Genomic DNA, 12,309 nt, shown 5'->3' with positions numbered 1-12,309 from the left:
CGCTCAGACTGCGGTCTATGGACCACCAGTGGTTTGTGGGGCTCTCCCAGGTGGTCTGCAGAATTAAACATTTTGGGAGCTATGCCATACCCGACAGATCTTGAGGAAGGGAACCAAGTGCTCCAGAAGGCGATTCTTTTTCTTTTTGTGAGAATGGTCTCCAGAGAAATAAAACCCGGGAAGCCATTAGGTTGGGGAGCCCTTTTAGATTAATTTTTTTGGGGAAAAAATGCTAACGGTTGGGTTTTGGACATTGTTCTACATTTTCAGTGTCTATTGCAGTCAGAAGTCTTTAAGCCTTTGCAAGGGAAGTCAGAACAGCCGCAGACGATGCAGTGCAACACAGCTGAAGAGCTGCAGAGGGGGCTGGAAGCCATGCAAGTTTTATCTGCCTGACACTTTGGGGAGATTTCAGGCAGTCGGATCTCATTACTTAGGCCAGATTTAATCTTGGCTTTGTGCCTCCCAGCTCCTGTGAGGTCCTGACATCCTCGAGGGAGAGCTTTCCTGGGTTTCTTCTTCCATGCTTCTCCAGAGGATGTTTGGCAGGTGGGGGGTTGCAGGCAATGGAGCACATCGACCTAGTCATGTCCAAGCCCAATGTATCTCCCACAGAGAGACTGCATGGTGTCATGTCTCGAAGATGGACACGCTGCTAGCAGTGCCCATGCGGGGCTCAGCAGCCACGACATTGACTCTGGGAAAGAAAGAGAACACTTGCTGTTCTGCTTGCGACCTGGTGGGTGACTTGAACTTCCATCACATGTGTGGATCCATCTAGCACCTGGCAGCAGCATTTTGGGGCAAACTCAAAGGAAAGGGTGCCACCTACTGAACTGCCAACACGCACTTCCAGCAGCACCCAGCTTCTCCTTGGAGATCCTCTCTGGTACGCGCTGACCTAGCCTAACCCTGCCACAGCTTATGAGATCCAGTGAGCTCATTGCCTAAGGGGGCATGGCTGCAGGCCAGATGGGAGAAATGTAATACTTAAATAATGCGTGTGCTTCAGTGTTCAAAAATGCAACAGTTTGGAGGGGTAAAGAGGATGGGGGGAAACTGGAAAGCTGCTTGTACATCCAAAATTAGACCTTCCACCAGAAGCAAGAAAGAAGACAATATAACTAGTTTACAGAGAAAGAATACTTCCAGTAAGGTTCATTTAGCCTATTTCTAGCAATGAAGTCTGTCCTGGGAAATTTCCATTGCATTATGATGGGCTTAATTAGAATTGTTATAATCAAATAAGTGCATTTGGCAGAGGAGACTGGACAAGGAGAATGCTGCCATTGCAGGGTTAGCTGCATGCCTGTCTTTTGCTCATCTTGTCCAATGGCACCTGCTCAGATATTGGGCTTTACTTTTCCTCAGGTGCAATTCCACTGTTTTCCCAAGCTCAGAATCAATTTTGGGATGCTTAGTTCTGAGCATTAGGCCCAAATTCCCAACAAGTCCAAGTAGATCTGGGGCATGCAGGTCTTCTACAGACTTATTTGAAAAAAAATTAAAATACAGAAACATGTTCTGGTTAAATTATTGGGTCACGGAGCGTTCTGTACAGTCTAAACCTTTTACTGTCCCTAAACATGATTGACTTCCATGGCAACAGTTTGGAGCCTAATGACTTCAGTGAGATTAAATTTAAGCCTCACGTAGTGATGTCAGGTCTCACAATATTCCTTGGAATCTCCGAAGTGCCCAAAATTACTAGATTAGAGTCCAGTGTGACCCCCTCTTGCATCCTCACTCATCCTTCCTCTGTTGCCTCAGAGATATTTGGGGAATGCTGGAGACCAGAGGCAAGATGAAATGAGAGCTGCAGGAGGCTGCCATAAAGAGGCTCAGTCTTTTTGAAAGGAACCTTTCCTACAACTTTTATGTTATTCTATTTTGGCCTTTTATGTTATAATTTTTGGGGTTTGACAGGAAGACTAAGGTTTCTTTCTCCTCTTATTTAGGGTTTAACTCTGCAAATGTCTTTAGTAGCCATAGGTTCTATCTATATTACTGGTATGTCTTGCCTGAAAACATTCACTGAAATAATAATTCTATTTTCACAAAGCAGATTTTTTAGTAACATTGAATCAATTCTTCAGAACACCTTTTTTTTTTTTCCTTCAGAGTGACTAAAAAATTGCTCTATGTGAGAAATAAAAAGACCTCAAGAGCAAGAACTAAGGGCCAACACCAGAACAAAATTTTCAAATGTGTCAAAGCAAACAGTTATAAAAAAACCCTCCCAAAAATCAAATGGTAATTTTGATGTTTTTCCTGATTTGGCACCAAGAAATTTCAAAACTCCTCCCCCCCCTCATCCCCAATGGAAAGAAGAATTAATTTTCCTGTGTAGTCTTTCAGTCAGGGTTGAGGATGCTGAACATCTCACAAGATCATGTTCTGCAACAACTCCACTGCAAGTCAAAGGAATGATACTAGAGTGAAATTGGGCTAAAAAAAAAAGAGAATCAAGCATGTAATATACCCTGGGGACTCAGAAAGTTCATTTTCTTTCCATATTCTTACATTACTCGCACCAGTGCCGATGCCATGAATGTCTTCAGAATTTCAACTGTTAACAGTAAGCCATTTTAATACAGAGATCACCTTAAAAAGGCTGTAAAACCAGGTGAAATCAAATGCATGCTGCATTACAATCAGGACACTAGAAGACAACTAACCAAGGAAACCTAGGAATATTTCACATTTGGATTCTGGGCTGAAAATTAATATTTTTTGCCAGATTTCAAACAATTTTATTGTAGCTACTAAAACAATACACCACTAAGCCACCAAAATGATATTTTTGGAGTGAAATGAACTTCCAGTAAAATCTGATACTTCCAAAGCACTGTTTGCAATCACTTGAGAGAAAAATTTTTTTGCCTCTTTTTTTTAATCTTCTTGTGAAGTGAGAGGAATGTGCAAACCAGTATGGGCTAGTAAAGCATATGACACAAAGTTTGGCTCTACTGAAGTCATAATTGGATGAGACTATGATCCACCCACAGAAATAACACAAATCCTTTAACAAGAGACTTAAGAATAGTTAACTAAAGCCAACATAGCAACAAACTTCCCCTGAAAACACACCTTATCTCAGGAAATGAAAACTATTGACTGCCTAAATTTCAATTAACTTTGTCACGCTTTTCAGAACCCCAGCAGTTGCAAGCTTGATTCACGTTATGATGACAGATAATTGCTTTTACAGGTCTGGCTTGGTGGAACTGTGGAAAAAGGTTTGCCAGACTGTGTTACACGAGTGAAAAACATTAAATAGACAGCTAACATGTCTCATCTCTTCCTCCACCTCTTCTCTCCTTTTTTTCCCCTATCTTTTCTAACCTCTCATAGAGGTTTATGTGTTTGCATCTGTGTGTGTCTGTGTCAGTAAAAGCCCAAACATTAGATCACAAGTTCTTGTTTATATAAGCTTCAATTTACCCTTCAGGCAGAAACTTAGAGATTTCCAAACACACAGATGCTTGCCACTATCCAAATTCAATTTGAAATGCTCTGCACAACATCTCCTTTAACTTAACTAACCTTGTATTGTTCAAATACTTCATAATGTGTTTTGGTTGCCAAACATCATTACTAACTTTGCCATCGTTAACAAAGCTAATTGAAACACAAATAAATGGAATTCCATAAAATGCCAAATCTTCTGAAAAAAAATGGTATTCATTTATTAAACACACAAATCTGATTTTACAAATACTTACTATGCAAAGTTATTATGGAAAAGCTATCACAAAACCAAAAGAGGATGTTGTTACCTGCTATGACCTAGACCCTGAAAGAGACCCTACAGGAATCTGTAGGAATGGACCATCATCTGCCAGGAGTCTCAGGACTGTATTCACATACAGCAAAACCTAAGGAAGGGAGGCAGAAAACCCAGGAAACAAAGCATGGTTTACTTAGGGAATTGCCAAAGAATGCTCCCCTCCAGGGAAGATTTGGAAGTCTGTGGATGACAGAGGGAGAAGAGCCGAACCTAGCACGCTCTGAGGAGTGTGAAGTCTTCAGACCATGACACTCTGCAGCTTCTTTCCATGGGTACACTGTGGAGGCAGCCGTTCTGCACTCTAGAAATAACTGAAATAGGAGATATTCAGGAAAAGAGAATCAGCGTTGCTAACTTCCAAAAAAGCTCATGCTGCAAATAACACAGAGGAGTCTTCAAGATCTCACCCTTTACGAATTCATTTCAAGAGAATACACAAAGCAAATGTAACTTAGTTACAGACAAGGGAAGCAGAAAGTTTGTCATTAATCTCCACTTTGCCCCCACGTAGCAGGAAACTAACACTGCTTTTAACTGCCCGTTTTTTTACTTTTCCCCTTATGGACAAAACATGGTTTAGAAAGTGGCTGCATACAATCCTCCCGAAAATCATTAAAATCTGAACCTGTAGCAATGCTAGATCTGCTAGACTACGTGCTGAATAAGGAAGCAATATTCCACATGGAGGTTGTTCTGCAGGATGTCCTCTCCTGCTCCTGTTTCTCCCTGATCCTCCTTCACCTCCTGGAAAAGGGATGTGGGTCCCCAGCCTGCAATTTCCATCCTATGGACTGGACATGCACAAACTCAAGCTGACCCAATTTTACTGTTGTTAATTTTCCTTTAATGACCTAGCTGCTGCAGAATAAATCTGTGGCAAAGCATTTACCCTGTTACCGTGGATGATGACACAGTATTAACTCTGCAACATCCTCTATAAGAGATGATGTTGTTTACGTCTCAATGAAAGACTGACAGGATGCCGTGGGTAGACTGGAAGATACAGTAGGTAATAGTGCATGCATGGGATGCACCCGCAAACAACTGAAACGCTGGAAGTTCACTTCCTAATTTACCCAATAGTAACTTGCTCGTCTACCTATATGTGTTTGATGTATATTGAAAATATGTTGTTCTATGCCCACAGGATATCCATATATTGTCCCTTTCTGGCACAACATAAATCTATTGCAGAAATTGTTGCATAGCTTGAAAAATGTAAGCACAGTGCGTTCTCCAAGATTCATAGCAACATGTGTCTGTGTATCTTGTTCAGAACTGTGCCTGAAACACGTTAATGTGCATGTACAAGTTACAGCACGTAAAGGGGGTTTTGGTTTAGGCACATTTTACCACTGGATTTATATGGGCATGAGGTAACACCTACTTTTTTTTTTTCTTCAAAGAGCTAATCCACATGCATAATTGAAACAAGTCCTTATCCTGCTCACTATAAATATGTACCAGATGTATCTCTTATAAATGTTACGTTTTGTAGTGTGGTGGGATTTGCTAGTACCTGTAAGTTATGTCAACCTTGATCCAAAGGGAAATAAAAATGAAGAGCATTGCGTTGTAGGATATAGTGTGTCCTAGACATGGTCACAGGCAAGTCTGTAAGTACAGTAAACAGCTACATTATCACCCTATTGATTTACTCTGTGTAACATGATGGCTTGATTGCTGTAAACGGGAATCATGCCACTAAAATAACAAACAAAATTGATTGTACTGAAGCACACACATTGTAATTTCCACTGGCTTTTAGGCTTGCTGTGGTATACACTCACAGATCATGGGGTTATGATTAGCTGTTCTTCATGGTCTAACAAGAGAATAAAGACATGAAAATGTTGTGAATGCACTGCATTGCATCCTTAAGAATTAACTTTAAGTATTGGCTGCTCACAGATTGAAGGCATTTTAAAAGGACTAATTATGTGACAGTGCCTTGGCTTTAGCTAAATAAACACTCTGGGACTTCCTTCAAAACCCTCCTGATAGAATACAAACCAACCCTTTTAAAAATATGGACATACCACAGGAAAAGTTGCTACTACCTTGGGTTCTCTGCAAACCTTATTTCTCTGAAAAATGCTACCACAGGATGCCAGATATGGACCCTTTTATCACCAGGTTCAGGTGGCCCAATAAAAAGGCTTTACACCCATGTTCACCAGCAGAAAATTCTGTGTGTAGTCCAAGAGATATACAAAACAAACTGGAGAAAAAACATAACACAGCTTCAAAGCTTTCTGAGATGTTTATCCTCTCATTTGTGCATCTGCTAAAAAGTCTCTGTTTTCACTTAATATATTAAAAAAATACAGCAAAAATAGAAAAGCAACTTGTGAAGCAATTACTAACAAGTAAAAGTATAACAGATGCAAACAAAGAGCTGCAGTATTTTTCACCATATGTTTCAAATCAATCTTATTCCTTCATCAGTTGGAAACAAAGCATAATGTGGTTCTAACAGTGACTAACCTTGATCTATCAAACCACAGAAAAACTAGCAGTACTTTGACAACCCATTTGTTCTATTTATCATAAATGGTCAATAGGATTAACTAAGATCCGCCGTTCATTTGTAATTATATTATCTAATTACTCCCATTTCAGCTCCTTTTCTAATTGCCCTCTGGTGTTCAAATTCCTCTATTGCTCATTTACTAGCTTCTGCTCTGTTCAGTAGGCATTTTGTTTAACAAGCTCCAGTTTGCAATTTCACGTACACAGGTCTGGAGGCGAACACGATGGTGATGGGAAGAAGGACCCAGGGAAAGTGCTGTGCAGGACTGCAGCTGCTTTCCCCTCGCATGCCGCAGACGGCACAGAGCACCATGCAGTACCGACACTGTGGCTACAGTCCCTGAAGTCCTCACGAGAAATCTACCCACACGTACAGGCACCTGCACAACATGGCATTTTTACTGTCTTTAAAACAAGCCATTCATCTTGAGCTTAATAGCAAAAAAGCTGCACATACTTCAGTCATAGAATCATAGAATTGTCGAGGTTGAAAGGAACCTTTAAGATCATCAAGTCCAACCATCAGCCTGACACTGCCAAACCCACCACTAAACCATGTCCCTCAGCACCACATCTGCCTGTCTTTTAAATACATCCAGAGATGGTGACTCTACCACTGCCCTGGGCAGCCTGTTCCAATATTTGACAACTCTTTTGGTGAAGAACTTTTTCCTAATATCCAATCTAAACTTCCCCTGCTGCAACTTGAGACTATTTCCTCTTGTCCTCTCGCTTGTTGTTAGCGAGAAGAGCCCGACCCCCACTTCTCTGCAGCCTCCTTTCAGGTAGTAGTAGAGAGCGATAAGGTCTCCCCTCAGCCTCCTTTTCTCCAGGCTAAACAACCCCAGTTCCCTCAGCCTCAACAGGACCACCTGGGAACCTCAATGTGCATTTTAAAATTAGAGGGTCTTTCCTGACTTCTCTCTTTCTCTTTCTCTTTTATTTTTTCACTTAGGCATTTTGCACCACACAGCCCAAGTGGTACTCCACGTCTTTGAGTCTGTCAGCGTTCAAGGGGCCTGAGAAGACAGTAAGAGTGAGGCACTGGAGACAACCCCACAGTTTAAAGCTTCATGTGGGAGGCACGACTGGATGATCTCTAGAGAGCCCTTCCAACCCCTGTTTCTATCCCTTGCAGCTTCCTTGTAAATGCACAGAGACGTATTAGTAAGAGCTGCAGGTGCGTTTTTGTCACCTGTCTGCACTGTGTGTCACAGTGGCTAATATTGTGCGAAGGTGCTTTTGACATGGATGTCAGGGTCTCCTTTACCACCTGTAAGCAATCAGCCGCAGTGCCAGGATATTACACGCGGTGCAAATGAACATCTTGCCAGTCTGTTGCAGTGCAGCTCCCCGTGCACGCAGCGGTTTAGGCAGTGCTGGGTCAGACCCTCTGCTCCCCCCTTCACTTCCCTCCCAGCTCCCTGCATGCAGGATGGTGCTGGGGCGGTGTGTGTGTGCGTGTGTAAATATAACCTCTCTTGCCTTGAGGATGCATGAACTGTAGAAACGGAGCATTGTAGGTCTGCTAGGTTCCCAGCTCTCTGAACCACCTCAGCTTGTGTTTGCCAGACTTTCATGATCATCGGCTTATGTTCACGAACTCAGTGAGCTTCGCCCCCAAAATGAAGGTGAAAAAGCAGTGACTTTTAATGTAAATGCAGTGTTCAGATCTAACCATGACTTTGGGCCAGCTCCTAAAGAGGACTTAAGCACTTTATTTGGGATCTAGCAACTTAGGTCCAAAACATGACACTGAAAATGCCTGCCTACCCCTGGAGACATCCTGCAGTTAACAGGCAGTTGACTTTTAAATTAAAATTTTTCGCCAGAGTTGCTTAGTTTGTGTATCTATATTGACCCATCTTGACATGGACTATCAAGTTTGGTTCCCTCTTCTTTATGAGGTGATTCAGAGTTAGACCTCCTCCCTTACAGGGAGATGTCCTGACACCAGACTATAAACTGATCTGGGCAGACATACAGCACACCACTATGCCACTGCGCTGACAAGACTTCAATGTTTATGGGGCCAAACACAATTCAGTATTTAAGTGCTCAACTCAGTAGGAAAAGTACTGAGTTAGGTTTTTTGCTTCCAAGACAGTGTCTGCATTTTAGATGAAAGATGATAAAATACAGGAACGATCATGGAAACAGGCACCAGAACTGTCCACCCTAGCTGTAAGCTTAACCGCTAGACTATAGAGTCATGCTCTGCCTCTCACAGTCAGTCTTTTTTATTTTCTGCACAGCAGTCCCATTTTTCCAAGAGGGTGAGAAGCGTCCTTCTCTACTGCCTCCATCAGCCTATTAGGATTAGGTAACCTCTTGGTGATTTCCATCTTCTGGAAAGTGGGAAAAGAGGGATTAAAGTATTTTGAGGTGAGGAAAGAATTGAGTTTGTTTCCCATGAGCACTCTCCCTACTTTTGAAGGGCACAGCACAAGTTCTGGCTACATTTTAAAAGAAACAAATAAGCCCTACCTAGTTCTTTAGAGACATATACCTTCCAGAGAGGGTCCTGGCTGTGCATATCAAGTGCATAAAAGCAACTTCTTGCAGCCCTGAGTAAAGGGCAAGATCTAAGACACACGATATCCTTGGGGCTTCTTTTTTGTTTGGCTCCTGGCGGCTGTATGGTGACTGACATTAAGGTAGCTCCTGGCTTAGCTTGCTCTTAGGTTTTTGCTGTCATTCTAAGATGCCTAAAATTGCACAGACAATTTATAGACAACTAATATGGGGTTCTGGTTTCCATATTGGGGTACCAGATGTCTGAACGGTTTTGAAAACCCAGGCTGGGTATTTAAAATGAATCAAGCCTACAGTATGGGAGTACTAAAACATCTCTCCTTTCTCCATTTCTCCAGCCTTTCCTGCCCGTCTCCCACCATGTGCCAGTGAGAGGGAAATTGTAGGAAAGATCGTGGCTCCAGGACAAGTCTCTTGGTCTCTGCCCCATTATTTTTTCCTTCATTTTCATATTCATCTCTCTCTTCGCTTTCTCCCAGGGAGCGCAGCTGACTGAGATCTTGTTATCAGAGGCAACCCCCCTTTCTCCTCTCCTCTCCTCTCCTCATCTGCGTTTACCCTTCCTGTTGGTTAGAACACAATGGTTCCACAATGATGTCACCCAGAGGAGGTGTGTCCAGGCCTCACTGGGCACTCACATTGGCCAGTGCAGAGCCAGAGCCTTTGTTACATTAAAGATTCATACGAAGATGAATTTGCTGTGTCTGCCCTTACAGGCAGCGGCAATGCTCCCGGCCAGGTGCTGGTGGCCAACGGTCACCAGAAAAGCCCTTAGCTCCCGGCTGGCTGAGTGGTGAAGGGGACATAGACAGATGGACTCCATGTCCTGTACAGAAATGAAACTGGTTAAAGCATGCACATGGAGAGATTGGATTACTACCTCTTTTTCTGTTTGGTGTCAAGCCAGTATTAGCCAAGCAAAGGTCCCTCAGGAGTTCCATAACTATCTAATTACTGATTATAAAACGGTGTCATACAGAGCACTTTCTGGATCTACTTATTGGTATCATCCCTGAACTGCAGCCCCACGTCCTACTTTACAGAAAACCAAACCAGCAGCAGAATTGAAATCCCTAGTGCCTGGGTTTCTTTTCCCATGCAGACACAAAGGGGGTGGCATTACAATACTCCCACAGGTGACTGGATGTCACTGCTTGCTTGGGCTGAAAATGGGGCACACAATGGTCATTCTACCTTCTGCTGTATGCAAGGACAGTGGGGAATTATTCCAATATATCCTATTCCAAGGAGGGAATACTGGAGCTTAACCCCATGCCTTTGTGCACATGCTGTTCTTGTCCAATGGAGTCATTACTTTAGGCTCTTTTCTGATTCAGCAAGATGTAACCGGTTCTCCAATACTTAAAGAGTAACTACCCTTCACCGCTTCTGTTTTCTTCAAATGAAAACCCCAAATGCAATAAAAACTTTGAAATAAAAACCTCAAATGCAATACCAATAACTGGAGTTACTGGTTCTTACACCACTTTTGACAGGTACGGTTATGGACAGCTCAGAGGACTGTGGTATTACCTGTGGATGTCTGATCCCCCTTGATTCTGTCATTGATCATTAATTGCAGTCCTTGATACTGTCTCTAGGAACTGAGACAGAGAGCTCCATAGTCAAAAGGAGAAGAGTGTCAGGTCAAAAAGGCTCAATTTTTTTCCACATAGAATGATCTTATGCACATAGAGGCTGCCCATCATCACAGCACTTGAGTTTCTCTCTGATTTGCTGTTCCTACCTACAGCACAACTCCTGTGGTACCAAAAAGGAGATCTGTCGCACCGTGTACCCAGAGGAAAACTATTGCAGCTAAGTGACCTGCACCCTGGCCTGACAGTTTCTCACCTGATCTCTGACTGGCCAAAGAACAAAGCTCAGGGTGGTGGCTGCAGGTGAAACTTTGCGTAGCTGAACCTGTAATTTTCAAAGATGTGTTTGGAGTCCAATTATTCTTATTTATCATGTTGCCATTACACAATAAAAGCTGTGCTGTATCTTTCACATTTGAAAATAATGCAGAGGAATGACTCTAATGAAGCTGGTGAAGGGTCGAGAGCACAAGTCTTATGAGGAGCGGCTGTGGGAACTGGGGTTGTTTAGCCTGGAGAAAAGGAGGCTGAGGGGAGACCTTATTGCTCTCTACAACTACCTGAAAGGAGGTTGTAGCGAGGTGGGTGTCCATCTCTTTTCCCAAGTAACAAGTGGTAGGACAAGAGGAAACAGCCTCAAGTTGTGCCAGGGGAGGTTTAGATTGGGTATTAGGAAAAATGTCTTCACTGAAAAGGTTATTAAACATTGGAACAGGCTGCCCAGGGCAGTGGTGGAGTCACCGTCCCTGGAGGTATTTAAAAGATGGGTAGATGTGGCACGCAGGGACATAGTTTAGTACTAGTCTTGGCAGTGTAAGGTTAACGGTTGGACTTGATGATATTAAAGGTCCCTTCCAACCTAAATGATTCTATGATTCCATAATTAATTTGTTGATTTCTGGACACAAAGGGCATTGGAGTCACAAAACCATGCAGTGTGCCAGAGTGATGGATTTTGCATTTGGATCACTTTGAACACTCTCTAAATTACATGCATGCAGGCAACTTCCTACTGAACTGGAAGATACTCATTTGTATTGCCCATTCCTTGTGGCCACGTGGAATACACTGTACTCATTAAATACACTGCTGACACTGTACTTACTGCCAGTAAGCTCTGGCCATTGAGTAGGGGTAAAACCCACAAATATTTGATAGGAACATGTCTTTCATCGCAGCAATGTAGTTATGCATCAAAGCAATGCGATGTGGATGGTTTAATGCAGAAATAGCAGTAGCCAACGCGTGGTTTCGCTGCTGGGACAGTGGTGAGAATTAATCCTCACAGTGTTGATCCCAAATAATCTTATAGCCATGAGACAGAGCAAAGCAATGTGAGCCCAGATGGCTCCAAGCAGGTGAGAAGACAGACTTTTCCTGAAAAAGGAAATATTTTTGCTCACTAGGTTTCCTCGAGGTAGAAGTTTGTGGTTTCTCTATCCCTTGATGAAGAATGATGTTACTTAAAGATACTCATACACCAACTCATCAAACAGTAAATACATGCTGGAATTCCTATTCTCATTGACAGACTCACTAATTTGAAAAATTGGGGGGTTAAGGTTTAAAAAAAACCTCTATGATCATTTACACTATTTCAGCAGTATGACAAGGACAAAAATCTGTATGAAAAGTCTTTGGTTTATACCATTGCAAAGGTGGAAAACAGATATAAGATGCTTCTTTATTAGGAAAACTGATTTACTCTTAACCAAAACATTATGACTACTGCAATACAAAATCTTAGTGACAAGAAGGCAGCTTATAGTTTTCACACATTTTGGTAGGTTCTGCAGACAGCAGGAAAATCTAAGGCTATGGGTAAGCCACATCATGCTAGAAACAGATGCTGGG

General features: G+C 42.4%; 1 protein-coding gene across 1 annotated transcript in view; it reads left to right on the top strand.

Moving 5' to 3' along the window:
• Positions 1 to 643: 643 nt before the first annotated feature.
• The window catches only part of LOC104294597 (molybdopterin synthase sulfur carrier subunit-like), a 44,845-nt gene continuing 33,179 nt past the window's right edge, over positions 644 to 12,309 (top strand). The window contains exon 1 of the mRNA XM_009894219.1: positions 644 to 739. Within this exon, the coding sequence (XP_009892521.1) occupies positions 644 to 739 (96 nt within the window). The remainder of the gene's footprint in view (positions 740 to 12,309) is intronic.

This window comes from Charadrius vociferus, unplaced genomic scaffold (assembly GCF_000708025.1).
Source record: "Charadrius vociferus isolate BGI_N301 unplaced genomic scaffold, ASM70802v2 scaffold70, whole genome shotgun sequence".
In the NCBI taxonomy this organism is placed as follows: Eukaryota; Metazoa; Chordata; class Aves; order Charadriiformes; family Charadriidae; genus Charadrius; species Charadrius vociferus.
The sequence above is the reverse complement of the archived record's forward strand: the minus strand, read 5'-3'. Positions and strand labels throughout refer to the sequence as shown.